Source organism: Balaenoptera acutorostrata, chromosome 3 (genome assembly GCF_949987535.1).
Source record: "Balaenoptera acutorostrata chromosome 3, mBalAcu1.1, whole genome shotgun sequence".
Taxonomy (NCBI): Eukaryota; Metazoa; Chordata; class Mammalia; order Artiodactyla; family Balaenopteridae; genus Balaenoptera; species Balaenoptera acutorostrata.
This window is the reverse complement of record NC_080066.1, coordinates 117578452-117597817: the sequence shown is the minus strand read 5'-3', so window position 1 is coordinate 117597817 and position 19366 is coordinate 117578452. Positions and strand designations below refer to the sequence as shown.

General features: G+C 35.3%; 1 protein-coding gene across 6 annotated transcripts in view; it reads left to right on the top strand.

Moving 5' to 3' along the window:
• The window catches only part of RALGAPA1 (Ral GTPase activating protein catalytic subunit alpha 1), a 218781-nt gene that overhangs the window by 57050 nt on the left and 142365 nt on the right, over window positions 1–19366 (top strand). For all 6 annotated transcript variants that reach the window (XM_057542898.1, XM_007180713.2, XM_007180722.2 and 3 more), the window contains exons 7-10: window positions 1812–1927; window positions 4417–4555; window positions 5576–5784; window positions 8224–8463. In XM_057542898.1, coding sequence (XP_057398881.1) covers window positions 1812–1927; window positions 4417–4555; window positions 5576–5784; window positions 8224–8463 — 704 coding nt within the window. The remainder of the gene's footprint in view (window positions 1–1811; window positions 1928–4416; window positions 4556–5575; window positions 5785–8223; window positions 8464–19366) is intronic.

Here is a 19366-nt window from a genome sequence, read left to right as displayed (position 1 = left end):
AATGTAGGTTTTATAAAACCAAACTCACAGATACAGAGAAGGGATTGGTGGTTGCCAGAGGGGTGGGGCATAGGGGTTGAGGTTGGGCAAAATGGGTGAAGGGGATCAAGAGATACAAACTTCTAGTCATAAAGTAAATAGGTCATAGGGATGTAATGTACAGCATGGGGACTGTAGTCGATAATATTTTGCAACTTTGAAAGTTGCTAAGAAAATAAATATTAGAAGTTCTTATCACAAGAAACAATTATTTTTGTAATTTTGTATGGTCACAGATTGGGGTGATCATTTTGCAGTGCATACAAATGTTGAATCATTATGTCATATGCCTGAAACTTGTATAATGTTGTATGTCAATTATACTTCAGTAAAACAGTAAATAAATAAAAATTTAAAAAATAACATGGAGGTTTTATCATCCAGGTATAATGAGACCAACAGATCAGGAGATGATTGCCATTAAAAAGATAGTTTGTTACTCACGTTCCCAGGAGGAGGGGGTGTGCCACACCCGGGAGGGTGGCCACACAGGGGAGCACCAGGGTTAGTCGGGCGTGGCGGGGGCTTGACGGCAGGGGTGGGTATCATGGGCAAGAGCCCTTTTGTGGTTTCTGCAGGCGGGAATGTGTGAAGCAGGGTGAGCAAGTTGAAGACTGGCTAGTTTGGATAATTTTAGCAGGCTCTGGGGCATAGGGGTTGTCTCTTGTTGTCTGGTACTTAGCCCTGGGGGTCATTAGGTTAGGGAACTAGTAAGTAACCCTGAGTGTGAGAGCCCAGCAGAGGAAGTGGTAGAGATATGGGCTCCAGGTTGTTTGGTTTGCATATGAAAGGCAAACTCTCTGGCCCATAGTTTTCTCTAGGAATTAGCTAGCTCTGGGAGGGGCTTTCTCACTAGGGCCTGCAAGACCCCAGATATCAAAGTATTAGAAACATGTTTAATACAGGCCATTTTACATTTACATTTATCTTTAATTTTGAATTTTCATGTATCAGCTTGTATCCTTGAGTTAATTTGGATGTACAATGAAGTACAAGTATGTTTTACTTTGTGCAAAGAGGACTAAAAAAAAAAAATCCATCTCTTTGGGCTTAATTACTTGGCTGCTATTTACTGAGAAGTAGGTTTAGGGACCTGCCTGTGCTAAACCAGGTACTGATTGTGTTGCCTGGGAAGTATTTAAGAAAATGTAGCTAGTTGTGGGTTGATTTTCTTGAATTTGCTTTTGTTATAATCAATGTTTTTGAATATGTGAAAAGTTGCAAAATGTGAAAGTTTCTTATTTTACAAGTGGACTTTCATAGTCAAGAAACTAAGATGCTAACTTCTCTTTCTTTTTGAGAGGGAAATAGTGTTTCATCCTTTGAATAAAGGGGCTACCTTAAAGAGTAAGCATGGTCATTACCTAGAGTAATCAGATTGTTCTTTAATTGATGAATAAGCACATTATTATTAGTGTTTCTCATCATATTTATGGAATTTTGTAGTGGACACTCAATCTGAATTTTAAAATATCACGAGCAGTTCTTTTTCAGGTGAGACATTATTCACTCTTAATCCCTCAATATCTGTCCATCCCTGTGTCACATTTCCTCGATCAAGGGTTCATGAAACAGTTGATTATTAAAGTTTATGGTTTTTGTGATGGGCTATCAGGATGACCTCAAATTTATTTCAAATTTCAATCATCAGAATGTTTTCAAGCAGTATTCTTTGCTTTTCTGTTTTGTAGTTAAGTTTTATTTGGGCCATATTATCATATTGTTAAATTTGTTTTGTAATTATACTAAACTTTTCTTTTGTCTTCGGATAGCTCAAGTCACTATAGAAGAAATCACTCCGCTTGTCCCCCCACAATCAGGAGATAAAGGACAAGAAGATCTAACAAGCTATTTTCTTGAAGCACTTTTAAAATATATAGTAATTCAGGTATGTGTCATCTTCTTTTATATCACCCTCCTTACTATCCTGTGGGTAATCATTTTTCCCCCCTTACCATTATTCTGTCACAGTAGATATTTGCTTATTTTACTGAAGGAGAAGTAACAAATTTTTACTTTTTTTTTTTTAAGTAAATAAATAAATAAATTTATTTATTTATTTATTGGCTGCATTAGGTCTTAGTTGTGGCACAAGGGATCTTCGTTGAGGCATGCGGGATGTTTCGTTGCGGTGCACGGGCTTCTCTCTAGTTGCGGCATGAGGGTTTTTTTTTCTCTCCCTAGTTGTGGTGCACAGGCTCCAGGGCGTGTGGGCTCTGTAGTTTGCAGCTCGCGGGCTCTCTAGTTGAGGCGTGCAAGTCAGTAGTTGTGGCATGCAGGCTTAGTTGCCCTGCAGCATGTGGGATCTTAGTTCCCTGACCAGGTTTCGAACCCACGTCCCTTGCATTGTAAGGCAGATTCTTTACCACTGGACCACCAGGGAAGTCCTTAGGTGCGTGTATTTCGTAAGGTAACCTATTCATCTCTATATATGAAATATGAATATCCTTATTGATGAAAACACTTTTAGCATATACACATTTCTTGTAACTGTTCCAAACACAGAAGTTCCTTGTGCCTCAGAAACAAACATTATGAAGTCAATTTGGATCCTGAACGAGATTGCCAGGGTTTGAATACTGACTCTACATCTTACTGATAGTGTGACTTTTGGCAAATTACTTAACCTCTCTGTGCTTAAAGTAGAGATAAAAAATAATACCTATCCCATTTTGGTGTTTGGGGCTTAAGTAATTAGTGCATAGTACTTAGAATAAACAAGTGCATGACATATAGTAAGTATTCAGTGGTGGGTAGTTATTGTTACTGTGATTATTACCAGTTTTTCTTTAAAAAAAAAACTTTTGTACTTCATGTGGATTTTTAAACTTGTTTTACTGGTTTATTGAGATATATTTGACATACAGTAAACTGTAATGTTTGAAAAGTACAATTTGATAAATCTTATTACATGTATACAACCATGAAACCATCACTACAATCAAGATAATGAACATATCTGTCACCCCTAAATGTTCTCAGATCCCTTTGTAATCCACCCTTCTCTACCTGCCCCACCCCCCATCATCCCATCCCCAGGCAACTTTAATCTGACTGCTTTCACTATCGTTTGCATTTTCTGATAAATGGAATCGTATGGTACCTCCTTTTTTTTTTTGGTTTGGCTTCTCTATTTTTCAGCATAATTATTTTAAAAATCATATTATTGTATGTATCAATAGTTTGGTCCCTTTTATTGCTGAGTAGCTTTTCATTGTATGGATGTACTATGATTTGTTATCCAGTCACCTGTTGATGGTAATGTGAGTTGTTTCCAGTTTTTGGCTATTACAAATAAAACTGGTATGAATATTGGTAAACAAGTCTTTGTGTGAATATAAACTTTCTTTTCCCTTGGGTAAATACCTAGTAGTGGAATGGCTGGGTTGTATGGTAGGCATATTTTGACTTTTTAAGACACTGCCAAATATTTTTCCAAATGGTTGTAGCTTTTTGTATTCCACCAGCAATGTATGAGACTTAAAGTTGCTTCATATCCTCACCAACAGTTGGTATGGTCAGTCTGTAATTTTAGCCATTCTAAAGTTACTGTGTAGTAGTAGCTCACTGTGGTACACTCTGGGCCTTTACTATCCCCCTACTTACATGTCTTCCTCACCCTACTGGAATTTTCACACCCTGTATTTTACAACTCTGCCCCCTCTTGTTTACTCCCCTCTACACTTATGGATACTGTCCTCACCCCTCTCAGGCTCTGGGTCCCCCTTGGGCTACTGCCTCTGTTATACCCCATTCATGAATGCCTCCTGTGGTCAGGCTCTGATCACCTGCACTTGACTGCCACTATTTCCTACCTTCTCTTCCTTCCTCTCACATATGCCTATTTTGTAGGACTTTTAGGCTGAATTATTCAGGAAGTGGGAAAGAGGAAAGAACATCTTTGTCAGTAGTAGAGCCGAGTTTTAAGTCAACTTTGACAGTTTTCCAGAGCACATTTTAACTTACAAGATTTTTGAAAGATAACATGTATCCTTGACCTTTGAACAATATAGGTCCACTTATACACAGATTTTTTTTTCAGTAAATATGATCTACGGTACTACACAATCCACTGTTGGTTGAATCTGCAGATATGGAGGGCCAACTGTAAAGTTACACATGGATTTTCAAGTGCACACGCAGGGTCAGCACCCCAACCCCTGAGTTATTCAAGGGTCAACTGTATAATGCATTTGCATGGCACTAGACCACTTTTTATATGTGCATATATATATGTACATGCACATATATATTTAGCTATATATCTTCGCAGTGTAACAGTTTAATTTATTGCTTAAGTAACCTTTTACAAGCTTGTTTATAACAGCTAATAATTTCTTTCTCTTGGAATGATTCTAATTGTTTGTTTAATTTTAGGCAAAAAGTTTAGAATGGAAGAACAAAGAAAACCAAGAAAGAGGATTTTCATTTTTGTTTTCACATTTTAAGAAATATTACTTGCCTTATATTTTTCCAAACATCTGTAAAGAGAACAGTTTATATCATCCTGTACTTGGTAGGTATTCTTTGGAATTTTCTAAAATATTACACATAAGAATAAAACATTCCTCAGTGTAAGGTTAGCATTTGTTACCTGCAGAAAACTGATAACATTTAATTTATATTGATTAATTGGAGATATTATACTGTGATTCATACTGAAAGTGCAGTTTTATTAGTAGAAAGTTTTCATTGAGAGTGAAGAGATTTTTAAAAAACTTATTCTCTGGATATCACCTACTGGAGAAGTTAGCCTACCAGAAATATTTATGATTATAAATTAAACTTAATTCTAATGTTTGGTATGATCTTTTAACCATGTTATAAATATTTTCAAAGGTCCCTCTGGGTTCAATTTCTATGTCTTTTGCAAATTCTGTATGAATAATTACATTGTTGTCTATTCTGATCATATCTTGTCCAGTATTTAGTGACTGTGCCAAAGTGTCTGTTGGAATCTTGAAGCTATAGCCTCAAGGACAGCCCTGGGTTAGAAGTAGACCTCTGCCATGTATAGAAGGCATTGACAGCCTGTATGTGGAAGTGTCCTTTTTGCACAAAGATGTTTCTGTTTTAAGCTCTGCCAAGATTAGGCAGCTAACAAGCTTAGGCAAAGCCATTAGGGCTAGTAGAAATGATTTAAATTAGAGTAGCAAACCTTTACCATTGGGAACAATATTTGCTTTAAAAATAATTTTGCTGTAAAAATTCTCATACTTTGTATGATGTCAAAATATGTGTTTCAGACTTAGGTTAATTGAAGTAAGGTCTCATTAATTTTAAATGGCTCTGGAAGTTTCTTTGTACTTTTAATGATTTTTTAGCGATATTTTGCAAAAAGACATGTTTCCATATATCAGCTGTATATGGTTCAGTCTTCTAGATCCCATGCTAATATCTAGCAAATTATTTTAAAATGTACTAATTCTGTTTCTTAAACCAGAACATTATCACAATGTTTTCTCAAATATTTAAAAAATAGATTTATCTAAGCATAATTTCTTTCTTATTTTGGTTTTCGTTTTATTTTGCATAGATATCCCACAGATGAGACCAAAGCCACATTATGTCATGATAAAGAAGGATGCTGAAACCAATGAAGCAATCTATTGTACAAAGGAGCCTTTCATTAAGGCTCGTGTTATTGTCATTCGTTGGCTGGTTTCATTCTGGCTGGAGCCAAAGCCACATACAGGACCTCATATTCCTGGGATGGAAGGTGAAGTCTTGCCAAAGAATATTCAGGTAATACACACATAGAGTAAGCTTTTTTTTTTAATAAATTTATTTATTTTTGTCTGTGTTGGGTCTTCATTGCTGTGCACGGGCTTTCTGTAGTTGCGGCGAGCGGGGGGCTACTCTTTGTTGCGGTGCGCAGGCTTCTCATTGCGGTGGCTTCTCTTGTTGCGGAGCACAGGCTCCAGGCGCGAGGGCTTCAGTAGTTGCAGCACGCAGGCTCAGTAGTTGTGGCTTACGGGCTCTAGAGAACAGGCTCAGTAGTTGTGGTGCATGGGCTTAGTTGCTCCGCAGCCTGTGGGATCTTCCTGGACCAGAGATTGAACCCGTGTCCCCTGCACTGGCAGGCGGATTCTCAACCACTGCACCACCAGGGAAGCCCTAGAGTAAGCTTCTTAAAGTTAGACATGGCTTTAGGGATTTGTCCACTGATTTCAGTTGCCTTAGTTGTAGAACACATTTAAAACAAATAACAATGATATTTTCTTTGTATAAATGTATTTTATAAATCCGAATTTTAACAATTATTATAGAACCAATAGTTTCCTTAATAAAAAAATAAAACCTGTAAGGTATAGAAGATAATTTCAGTCACATACAAGTCTCAGCTTATTTCTATATTTTATGTTAATTGTACAGTACTAAAAACATCCTGAATTGTACAAATAAAAATATTCTGAATTGTGCAAATTCTTGCAGTTGAAACAATTTGCAATCAGATGACCTTCGTAGTTCATTTTAGATTTCTAGGTATTCGCAGAGTGCTGTTTTAAAGTCCTGTCTCCATCTCATGTCACCTTTTTTCACGAAGAACACTGACTCTAGAAATGCAATGTAAAGTTACACAGCTGTATTATGGACGGACTAATATTTAAAATTCTGTTATTTTTAATTAAACCATTTCCCTCTTTTTCACACTTCTTTTTCACTTTCCTCTCCTCTCTCAATGTGTGTTTTTTCCTGAAATTGTCTATATTGCAGTGTTTTTTTGTTTTTTGTTTTTTTGCAGTTTTTTAAACTATTTTTGTTTTCGTTTTCTCGGATTTCCTCATTTAGTTTTAAAAATATTTTATATGTGTGTGCTTTTTATACAACTTCTTAAATCCTTTAAAAATTAAGTGGAGGTATAAAGTGTGTTCATTAGTGTTCAGAAAATTTGACTTATATTCCCCCTGGCCTTTTATTTATCTGTAGCAGATTATGTGATGTGTTTTCCTCAAAATGTTGTTCTAGGTTCTCTACAAAGAATTTTTAAGTGTAGAAACTCTCAAGCAGAACTATTTTATCTGATGCCAGAGCTTAGTAAACTAAAAATTAGAGATTTTTTAAAATTGGGAAGCATATTTGAGATCATCTACATACTTACTTAAACTCTTTTATTTTATAGGTGACAAAATTGAGACCAAATATTGAATAATGTACCAGAAAGTAATTTATCATACCACAGAATAGTGCTACTCCTATAATATCATGGTAGTAATTTCTTTATTACTGCCTTAAGCCTTTAACTTTTTCTCTAGGCTTAGCCATCATCTTCAGTCATGGTGAAAATTGTTGTTATTAGAATGTAGAGTTTTCTAATATGTATTTTATTTTAGCTTCATTTCTAATTTTTCTGTCATAATTTTTCTATTTTTTTTAAATAAATAAATTTATTTATTTATTTATTTATGGCTGTGTTGGGTCTTCATTGCTGCTCACAGGCTTTCTGTAGTTGCAGAGAGCGGGGGCTACTCTTTATTGCAGTGCGTGGGCTTCTTATTGCAGTGGCTTCTCTTGTTGTGGAGCACGGGCTCTAGGCATGCAGGCTTCAGTAGTTGTGGCATGCAGGCTCAGTAGTTGTGGTGCGTGGGCTCTAGGGCGCAGGGTCAGTAGTTGTGGCACATGGGCTTAGTTGCTCTGTGGCATGTGGGATCTTCCTGGACCAGGGATCAAACCCGTGTCCCCTGCATTGGCAGGGCAGATTCTTAACCACTGCGCCACCAGGGAAGTCCTCCTTTGTTTTTTTAAGTTTTTTCCCACCAGGGAAGTCCTCCTTTGTATAATTTTTGTCTAAGGTAAAATAGAGATGAATTTACACATTAAAACTTACTGAATAAATATTCCAGAATTAAGGTATTTATTTATTATTGATGAGCTGAGCTGACTCCATTTGGCATTGTTCTTTTACCCAGTTTAATTAGTAACTTGTTTGTTCTGCAAACATACTGAAAAATAAACTTAATTGAATAGATGATTAGTGAGTATCACTATATCACTTATATATTAAGTTATTTCATTGCCATTTAACTATTTAGAACAGATTCTAAATGAAACTCTGTGCATAGATTCTAAACAATGCTGTAAGTTACTTATGGAATGCTTTGGATTTTGTCAGTATTTGCTATTTGAAGACAAAATATTGATTTAAATGGGTATGATATTCTCCCCTTTTTGTTTTTATTTTAGAGAGCAGCTGCTAGTTTGGTATCCAGAGAAGAAAACAAAAATGATAATGCCGATAAAACAGATAGAACTACAGAACCCGAGCAGTCTCATTCCAACACAAGCACTCTCACGGAGCGAGAACCTAGCTCTTCTAGTCTTTGTAGTATTGATGAAGAACATCTCACAGACATTGAAATAGTTCGCAGAGTTTTTTCTTCTAAAAGAAGTAATGTAAACTTTGTCACAGAGATATTTCGTCAGGTAAAATACCTCTCAGTATTTTTAATTTGTAATATAGACTTTTGCTTTTAATATTGAATATACTGACTTTAAGCTATTTAAAATTTATTCTTCATGGAAATGTTTTTTAAAGTTCATATTTAGTTTTTTGGTTTATTACATCTAATTCTTTAATATTTTCAATTATTTATATTTTTAGTTTATGGTAACTTTAGTTTAATAATTATCCCCTCCCCTCCAATATTCCTTCTGTTATCAGAATAATTTTCTTAGTGACTCACTTTATGGTTTGAAACTTTTCTTCCTACCATTTGATTAATAAATTATAGTAAAATTATGTTATCTTTCACTCTAACATCAATAAAAAGTGGTTTATGAATATAAGAAGCGATGTTTTCATTGTCTTTATCCTCCCCTTGGAGGCTCAGTTTTGTCCTTTAAGACATTCCGAAATTAAATTTGCTTAAGGCAGATATTATTTGGGGAATAAAATAAAGAAAGAGAGGGAAGGAAAACAAATAAAAGCTATTTCACGTAAAGATAGCTAGAAATTCCTAAGTGCACATTCTCAATTACATAGAAATTTTATGGGAAAATAAACCTTATGAAAACCAATCATTTGCTCTTAATAGCAAAGGTACTTAACTTTTGCAGGTAAACATCATTGAGTTTTGTAGCTGAAGGGGATCATTCAAGTCTCACAGCAAGTAAGTGGTAGATCCAGGACTAAGACTTCCAGATCCTGGTTCCCATGTCAGTGCTCTTTATTCTGTGCCACATTGCCTTCACATGCCAGGGAGCTCTCCAGGCAAAGCAGATCCTCATCTCCTACACGTTTATTGATATGTAAAAGAAAGCATGAGGCAGCATTAGCTTTGTCAGTCTAAGTTAAAGAAACAAACTTGCTGTAGCATTTTGTCCAGATTTGGCAGTGATTCTTAGTTGCCAAGTTTAAGGTTTGTTTTGACAGAATATATGACAAATGTGAAAGGAAAGATATTTGACAAATACGGTTGGAATATTTGTGGGAAAATTTAAAGCTTAAAGAACTATTCAGGTTTTCTAGTTCTTGAGTCAGCTTGAGTGTGTTCATTTTTCTAGGAATTTGTTCATTACATTTGTTTTTAAATACATTCTCTTATAATCTTTTTAATCTCTGGGGCATTTATATTCATGTTTCCCCTTGTCATTCCTGTTAGTATTTGTTCCTTGTTTGCTTTTTTTCTTGATGATTCTTACCAGAGATTTGTCAGTTTTATTAGTCTTTGCAAAGAATGAGCTTTTGGCTTTGTTGATCTTCTGTGTTTTATGTGTGTTTTCTCTTTTATTAATTTTTGCTCCTTGTTATTTCTGCTTTTCTTGATTTTATTTGATGGTTCTTTTCCTAGCTAATTAATTAGCCTCACATTTTTCTCATATAAGCATTTTTGAGGCTATTAATTTACCTCTTAATGCTGTTTTAGCTACAGTCTACAAACATCCATGTATAGCATTTTTGTTATTATTCACTTCTAAAAATTTTCTAATTTTCATGTTAATATTTTCTTTGATTTATGAGTTATTTAGCAGTGTCTGTCTCCCAAACATATAAGATTTTTCTAGTTTTCTTTTTTCTTACAGATTTCTAATGTGATTCTTTTGGTCAGAGAATAGTCTGTATAATCACTATGTAGTCAGCCTCCGTAAATGTCCTGTGTGTTAGAAGAGAATGTATTCTTTTCTGTGGAATTCATGATTATTAAAGTCTGTTAGATCAAGCTTATTATTGCGTTAGTCAGCTTTTCTATATTTTTACTTAAGATTTTTGGTTAGCTTGACTTCACAGTTATGGAGAAGGGTGTGTTAAAATCTTATATTCTGATGGTGATTTGTCTATTTTTTTCTTTGTAGTTCCATAAATTTTCCTTTATGTATTTTGAAGCTTTGTAATTAAGTACATACATATTTATAATTTTATATCTTCTTGGTGAGTTAAGCCTTTTATTTATGACCCTTTTCATCTGTAGCAATTATTTTTGCTTAAAGTCTACTTGTAGTAGTCTTACTTTATCTACTTGTAGTGCATTTATACCACTTTCTTTTTATTATAATTAGCCTCATGTATATTTTTTTAAAATCCTTTTATTTTCAGCCCTTTTATGTCATTACATTTTATATGTCTCTTGTAAATATGGTTGGATTTTTAAAAATCTTTGTCTTTTAACGAATATTTATTATAATTACTGATATGTTTGGATTTATTGATACTATCTTATTTTGTTCTTTTTATTTTTCTTATGTCTGTATTTTTTCCATAATTCCCTTATTTTTTGCTTTGTTTTTAATTGATGTTTTTTCATTCTGTATCCTCCTCCTCCCCATCACTTGGTTTGAAAGTTTTACTCTATTCCTTTTCCTTTAGTGATTACTATATAAATTTTAGCATACATACTTCACTTTCCAAATATTAAGTTAGTGTTTTTTTACCCTGTTCCTAATCAATACAAGGATCGTAGAACATTATTACTCTAATTTCTCCCCCTAACTTATACATTGTTGTTACCAAATAATTCATTTCTATTTTGCATGTTTGTATTTTAACTCAGTAATATTATTATTCTGTGCATTCAATATTGATTTACATTTAGTTATATTCATCACTTCTTTTGATTATGATTTCTCCCTTTTCAGATCTTCCATTTATTCCGTTGGCCAAAAGGTTCATTTGGTTTTTTCCGTAAGATGGCTCTAGCAGCACTTAGTTGTTTTTAACTTCATTTGAAACAGTTTTGTTAGATTGTATGTGACAATTGTCATACCAGTGTGCATTTAAAAAAAGACTTATCAAAATCGGTGAATTTTTGTGTAGCCATTTTAATATTGAAGATAGAAGAAAAAATCAACATTTTCAGCATATTATGCTTTACTGTTTCAAAAAAGGTAAAAACGCAACTGAAATGCAAAAAAAAAGATTTCTGCGGTGTTTGAAGAAGGTGCTGTGACCTATCAAACAAGTCAAAAGTGGTTTGCGGGGACTTCCCTGGTGGTCCAGTGGTTAAGACTCCACGCTCCCAATGCAGGGGGCCTGGGTTCGATCCCTTGTCAGGGAACTAGATCCCACATACCGCAACCAAGACCCCACACACCACAACTAAGACCTGGTGCAGCCAAATAAATAAATATTTTTTTTAAAAAGTGGTGTGCCAAGTTTCGTTCTAGATATTTCTCACTGGACGATGCTCCAGGGTCGGGTAGACCAGTTGAAGTTGATAGCAATCAAATCAAGACATTAATTGAGAACAATCAATGTTATATATACCATGCGGGAGATACCCAGTATACTCAAAATATCCAAATCAGGCATTGAAAATCATTTGCACCTGCTTGGTTATGTTCATTGCTTTGGTGTTTGGGTTCCACATAAGTTAAGCCAAAAAAAACCTTGACTGTATTTCCGCATGTGATTCTCTACTTAAATGTAATGAAAACATTCCATTTTTAAAACAAATTGTGACGGGGGATGAAAAGCAGATACTGTACAACAACGTGGAACGGAAGAGATCATGGGGCAAGCGAAATGAACCACCACCAACCACACCAAAGGCCCGTCTTCATCCAGAAGGTGATGTTGTATATATTGGGGTTGGAAGGGAGTCCTCTATTATGAGCTCCTTCCAGAAAACCAAACGATTAAATCCAACAAGTACTGCTCCCCATTAGACCAACTGAAAGCAGCCCTCGATGAAAAGCCTCCAAAATTAGTAAATAGAAAATGCATTTTGTTCCATCAGGATAATGCAAGACCACATGTTTCTTTGATGACCAGGAAAAAACCATTACAGCTTTGCTGGTAAGTTCTGATTCATCTGCCGTATTCACCAGACACTGCACCTTCAGATTTCCATTTATTTTGGTCTTTACAAAATTCTCATAATGGAAAAAATTTCAATTCCCTGGAGCCTGTAAAAGGCACCTGGAACAGTTCTTTGCTCAAAAAGATAAAAAGTTTTGGGAAAAAGATAAGTTTTTCAGACAACTTCAATTATGAAGTTGCCTGAAAAATGGCAGAAGGTAGCGGAACAAAAGGATGAATACGTTATTCAATAAAGTTCTTGGTGAAAATGGAAAATGTGTCTTTTAGTTTTACTTTAAAAACCGAAGGCACTTTTTGGCCAACCCACTCTGCTTGAAGTTCATCATTTAGAATTACTTTTGGATGTCCGTTGCTTGCAAACACTTACAAGTTTTTGCTCTGAAAATGTCTTTATTTTGCTCACATTCTTGAAATACTTTTTCCCCTGGACATAAAATTCTAGATTGACAGTTATTTTCATCTAGTACATTTAGGGCACTCAGATGCTTTCCCACTTTTCTGTTTTACATTGTTGCTGTTGAGATGTCAATCAACAGTTGAACTTTTAGTGCAGTTATCTTTTCTCTGGCTCTTTTTGTACCTTTTTTTAGCGTTTGGCATTTTGTATTTTACTGTGGTATGTCCAGGTCTAGATTTCCTTTTATTTATTCTTCAGGGGATACTTTGGGGATACTGTAATTATGGATTAGTATAATTTGACAATTCTGGAAATTTTCCAGCCATTCTCTCTTTAAACATTGCCTCTGTCCCATTTTTTTCTTGCCTTTCAAGATGTGTGTTAGACCTTTCCCACTTCATACGTCTGCTGACCTTCATATATATTTTCCATCACTTTGTCTCTCTGTGCTACATTCCGGATACTTTCTTTCTAATTACAGCTGTTTCTGGAAGTTGGCCAGTCTGCTTGGTCAATTTTATGGTCTCTAGTTCATTACTTACATTTTATGTATTAATATGAAACTTAGTTATTTCATATTGATTGATCACCCTAATATTCCTGAGGTCTTTATAGGTCTGATTCTGCCATATTTTGTTTCTGAATGCTCCTTCTCATGATGCTATATTCTCTTGCAATATCTTGTAATATTTCTTGCACTATTTTGTGATTTCAGAAATTCAGAACCTTGATTCTGAGCTTTTGCTGCTTATGACTGTTTCTTGATTTGGTTTATTAAAGGTTGATTGCTCCAGAGAGGAATTGCATTTGCTTCACATAGATGCAAGGAAACACTTCCAACTTCACATTAAACTGAATTCTTGATTTGAAGTTTAAGCCAGCCAGATAATATGAATGTATAGTATAAACCTGTATTAAGACTAGCTTTTGGTGAGTGTTTATGGCAAGGTTTCTGTTATCTACTTTGCATCTAAATATGGGCAGTTTTCCTTGCAGACTTTTAGTGAGGTGGGTTTATTTCTAATTCAGCATCACACTGATGATATATAGTTCTTTGGAACCCCGAATTTGTTTGGAGGTTTCCTATTGTTCTTCCTTCCTTGCCCCAGTAGTTCCATAAAAGTAATTGGTTTCATTCAAAGTGAAAGTCAGCTTTATTGCTACACCTAAGACCTCTCTGGAGTTTGGACTTTATGTAGGTTTTTATTTTCAAATATTTCTTCCTATTTTATGGCTCACCAGTGCATTTAAGAAGATTAAAGTTTTTTAAAAAATGTATTATTTTTGTATTTTTAGTTGTAAAGTTGGTCAGGTTACCTGGTCCATGACACTCTTGGAAACAGAATTCCCCTATTGTGTTTTTTATGATGCTCTTTATATTTTAATTTCTAAAAGTTGTATTTGGTTGTTTTTTTAATATCTGTCTAGTCATTTTTTGCAGTGGCTTATTCTTTGTTCATATTTTCATTTTCTTCTAAATTAAAATGTATTAAAATACTTATTTAATATTCCTTATTCCAGTAATTCCAGTAACTTAAGTTTTTGCAGTTCTGGCCTTGTTGTTTCTGTTTACTCGCCCTCATTTGTTTTGGATTTTTGTGTTAAGAGCTTACATTTCTTTGGAATTTTGTGGAAATTACTTTGAAACCTGGGTTGAAGGATGTGTTTCTCCAGAGAGGATTTGCACTTGCTTCTCTCAGGTGTTCAGGGGTCCTGTCAACCTTGGTTTACTTTAAATTACAATTCTTAGCTTATGATTCTTCTCACTTTGCAGCACTCAAAGTTAGGTGATGGCCAGCCTGAGAATATGAATTTGCAGGGAAGGCTGTTCTTCTCTCATATTTCCTTACCCCAAGTCAACAGACAAGTTTCCTCACTGACTCTTCTCTGGAGTCAAGTTTTTTTCTTCCCTCCTAGCTCACCTTTGTATTGAGGATGTAGCCTTCATTGTTATCAGCTTTATACGTAGGACTCTGATCTGTCTCTCCCCTCCATACAGTTGGCCTTTTAAACCAAAGCTCTGGAGGCTGTCCAGGGCAGCACCCAGCAGCTGCATTGATTATTTCGCCTCTCTAGATTAATACTTCCATTTTGTTCTAGACTCAGAATATCCTCACAAGCTGAGCCATTCTTTTAAATATGTATATTACATTTTTTTGTGATAATTTTTAGGTGTTCTGTGCAGGTAGATTCCAGGATATCTTTTTTATGATATTGCTGGGAACTGAAGTTCTCTGAGATGTTATTTTTATTGTAACAGCTATTTTTTTTAAAGTGATTTTTAAGGTAAAACTTAAGGAAAAATAGATTTTAGGATGGTGACTCCAATGAATCATTCATGTTTTGAAAAGAAATCAATTTTGAAGATTAGATTGTATTAGGAAAGCTATTTTTACCTGCTTAATACTGATGATAAATTTGCAAAATTGAGAATCTGTGTAATAGTTTTTCGTGATTTTGAAGGCTCATATGTTCCACAATGTATTATAGTATAGGCAGAAATATTCCATTAATTATCAGGTATATGGGCATAGAATGATCTTGCCCTTAGCAATCCCAGCTAGAGCACAAGTCCTTTATAGGTAAATAGTTTTAGTAGAAATGTCTTTACTTTTCATCTTTCAAATAATTTCATCCTCATAGCCGTTACACTTACTGTTTCCCTATCTGAACTTTTGTCCTTCAACCTTCCCCTCTTTCCTCTCTATCCTTCCTGCCTCCCCTTCTCGCCTGGCTACTCAACCTTTAGGTCATAGCTTAAATGTGACTACACTAGAAAAGTCTTCCATGACCACCCTCACCCATTCACCCACCCACCCACAGGCAGGTAGAAGCACCTGCCCACGCATATGCATGCACACACACACACACACACACACAGTAAGTACCTCTTTTTTAACGATGTTTTTGAAAGCTGTACTCTTCTTCATAGCACCTCTCCTGAGTTTTATAATTTTTTTTTTGAATGTGTGTTTAATTTTGATCTTTCATATTACCCTCCATGAATACTACTCTTTCTCATTCATCATTGTAGCCATAGTGCATGGCAGTGAGTTAGGCACCTAATAAATATTTGGTGAATGAATCAAGCTCAGTAACTGTTGAGTGCTGGGCACTTTGTCAGTCCTAGCTGAGGGCTAACATGTATTTCCAGAAGCTGTCTTGAGCTGATTTGTTATATAGCTGATAATGTTTTTCTTCAGGGCCAGTTTAATGATTGTGAGTTCTATCTCAGATGAAGGTATTTATATTGTTACATGTCTTTAAAACAAAGATACAACTGTAAAACATGAATGCCCAAATTATTTGATAAAATTGTTATTTTATATTTGATAAAATTGTTCTCCATATCCAATAGAATAGGCATAAATGGACTCCAGACATTAACCCTCTATTTCATAGGGAAACCCATTTATTGTGCTTTATGTTGTTAGTACTTGGAGGCTACAGTGAGGAGCCCCAAGTACTTTGATATGAGGTAAATATAACACATCAAGAGTTTAACCTTTAAAAGCACCACAGATTTATTTTATATGTATGTAAATTTAAAAAATATAAACATACATACATACGCATAATTTTTTTTCCAAAGTCAGTGGGTGGCAAAGTATAATCTGGGGCTCATGAGAAATCTCCAGGATCTTTTGAGGTTCGTAAGGTCAAAACCTTTTTTTTTTTTTTAATAAATTATTTATTTATTTATTTATTTATTTATTTTTGGCTGTGTTCGGTCTTCGTTTCTGCACGAGGGCTTTCTCCAGTTGCGGCAAGCGGGGGCCACTCTTCATCGCGGTGCGCGGGCCTCTCACTATCGCGGCCTCTCTTGTTGCGGAGCACAGGCTCCAGACGCGCAGGCTCAGTAGTTGTGGCTCATGGGCCCAGTCGCTCCGTGGCATGTGGGATCCTCCCAGACCAGGGCTCGAACCCGTGTCCCCTGCATTAGCAGGCAGACTCTCAACCACTGCGCCACCAGGGAAGCCCTCAAAACCTTTTTCACTCTTATTGTTTCACAAGTGTACTGTGAAGTTTTCCAGAGGATACCTGACATGTGATATTGTATCAGATTTAATGTAGAAGCAAGCAGATAAGAGAATCCAACTGTCTTCTATATTAAGCTAAACATTAAGGAGATTTGCAAAAATGTAAAATAATGCCACTCTTCTTTTAATTTGGAAAATGTGTTATTTGTGTTAACATATAGCAGATTAGGGGTTCTGAGACCAAAATGCAAACCACTGCTTTAAGGAGACAAAAAATTCCCAGGTCTGCTAAATGCTCACTGTATTTGATTAAATTTTAAAGAATGTGTCTGTCACAATCTGGGTTGATTAATAATGGAAGCACATTAAAAGAGTAATCAGAGACCAACATGTTTTGTTAGTGTTTTTTCAGTGAAGAAGAGAGCCTTAGCTACCAGTAAATCAGACCCCATTGGCAAAGCCAATTATTAGAAAACTGTATGTACCAGGTTATCTTAAGCTGATACCATCAGATATTTGATTTTTTTCCATCTTGTATTGTTTTGATTCTTCCTCCATGTAGTTGTCTGGTTATGATGTAGTTTTATGGTCATAGAACCATAAAACTGGAGGTGACCTCATGCAGGTCTACCTACAGAGAGAAAATTTGCTGAGCACGTTGATTCAAATATTCTTGCCTATGATGACAGTTTCCCTTATTATCAATTCATACTTATGTCTGATTGTGAGTAGTTCTTCTTTGTAGAAAGATAAGGTGCCAATATGGATTTGAATTTTCTGGTCTGAGACAACCATTTCTCATTGTAAATGTATAAAATGGCCCTCTAGTTTATATGCATCAGATTTTTAGCCATGGCTAACATCAGTCTTTCCTCAAGATCCTTATTTAGGGTGTCGGCAAAATCAGTGTAGGGGTCTGTAAGGACAAATGTCATATATATACACTCTAGTCTTTAGTAGATTCATCCGGCCATTTGGGGTATAGTGTGATAATTTATGCAATAATGAAGATCTTAGCTCTGGATCTAATATTTTTAAAATTAGTAAACTTTTTTTTAGAGCAGTTTTCAGTTCATAGCAAAAATGAGCAGAAAATAAAGCGAATTCCCATGCTAATTTTTTTTTAAGTTAATTTTTCAGTATCTGAGAATAGAACCTTTTGGAGATTATTTAAGGTTTTTTTTTTTTTTTTGGTTTTTTAAAAAAAATCTTTAAGGAAGGCCGAGCTGTTGCTTCAGTTGTAAAATAGTCTTAGAGCAGGCAATGATGATCAAAATTATGCCATTGACCATTAAGCTGCTAGAACATAAGAATGAGAATTTGGAATGGGTTTGTTAGATGGAGGAAAGTAGCAAGTAATGTATTGGGTTGGCCAAAAAGTGCCTTCAGTTTTTAAGTAAAAATAAAAGACATTTTCCATTTTCACCAAGAACTTTATTGAACAATGTATTCACCCTTTTGTTCCACTACTTTCTGCCATTTTCCAGGCAACTTCATAATTCCATCTTACCGAAACGTTTTATCTTTTTGAACAAAGAACTGTTCCAGGTGCCTTTTACAGTCTTCCAGGAAATAGAAATTTTTTCCATTAAGAGAATTTTGTGAAGACCAAAATAAATGGAAATCTGAAGGTGCAATTTCTGATGAATACGGCAGATGAATGAGAACTTCCCGGCCAAGCTTTAACAGTTTTTGCCTGGTCATCAAAGAAATATGCAGTCTTGGCGTTATCCTGATGGAAGATTATTCGCTTTCTGTTGACTAATTCTGGACACTTTTCGGCAAGTGCTGCCTTCAGTTGGTCTAATTGGGAGCCGTACTTGTTGGAATTAATCGTTTGGTTTTCCAGAAGGAGCTCATAATAGAGGACTCCCTTCCAATCCCAATATACACAACATCACCTTCTTTGGATGAAGACCGGCCTTTGGTGTGGTTGGTGGTGGTTCATTTCGCTTGCCCCACGATCTCTTCCGTTCCACATTATTGTATAGTATCCACTTTTCTTCGCCCATCACAATTTGTTTTAAAAATGGAACATTTTCGTTATGTTTCAGTAGAGAATTGCATGCAGAAATATGGTCAAGAAGGTATTTTCGCTTAACTTACGTGGAACCCAAACATCAAAGTGATGAACGTAACTAAGATGATGCAAATGATTTTCAGTGCTTGATTTGGATATTTTGAGTATATTGGCTATCTCCTGCATGGTATAATGTTGATTGTTCTCAATTAATGTCTCGATTTGATCTCTCTCAACTTCAACTGGTCTACCCGACCCTGGAGCATCGTCCAGCGAGAAATCGCCAGTGCGAACTTCACAAACTATTTTTGACATGTTTGATAGGTCACAGCACCTTCTCCATACACCACAGAAATCTTTTTTTGCATTTCAGTTAAGTTTTTACCTTTCTTGAAATAATAAAGCATAATATGCTGAAAATGTTGCTTTTTTCTTCTATCTTCAATATTAAAATGGCTACACAAAAATTACCAATTTTGATGTCTTTTTTAAAATGCACGCTGATATGACAGCTGTCACATGCAGTCTAACGAAATTGTTTCGAATGAAGTTAAAGACAACTAAGTGCTGCTAGAGCCATCTTATGGAAAAAACTGAAGGAACCTTTTGGCCAACGCAGTAGTTTGCTAGGGAATCAATAATAGCAAATAAATAAAAGGATTACCAAAGAACAT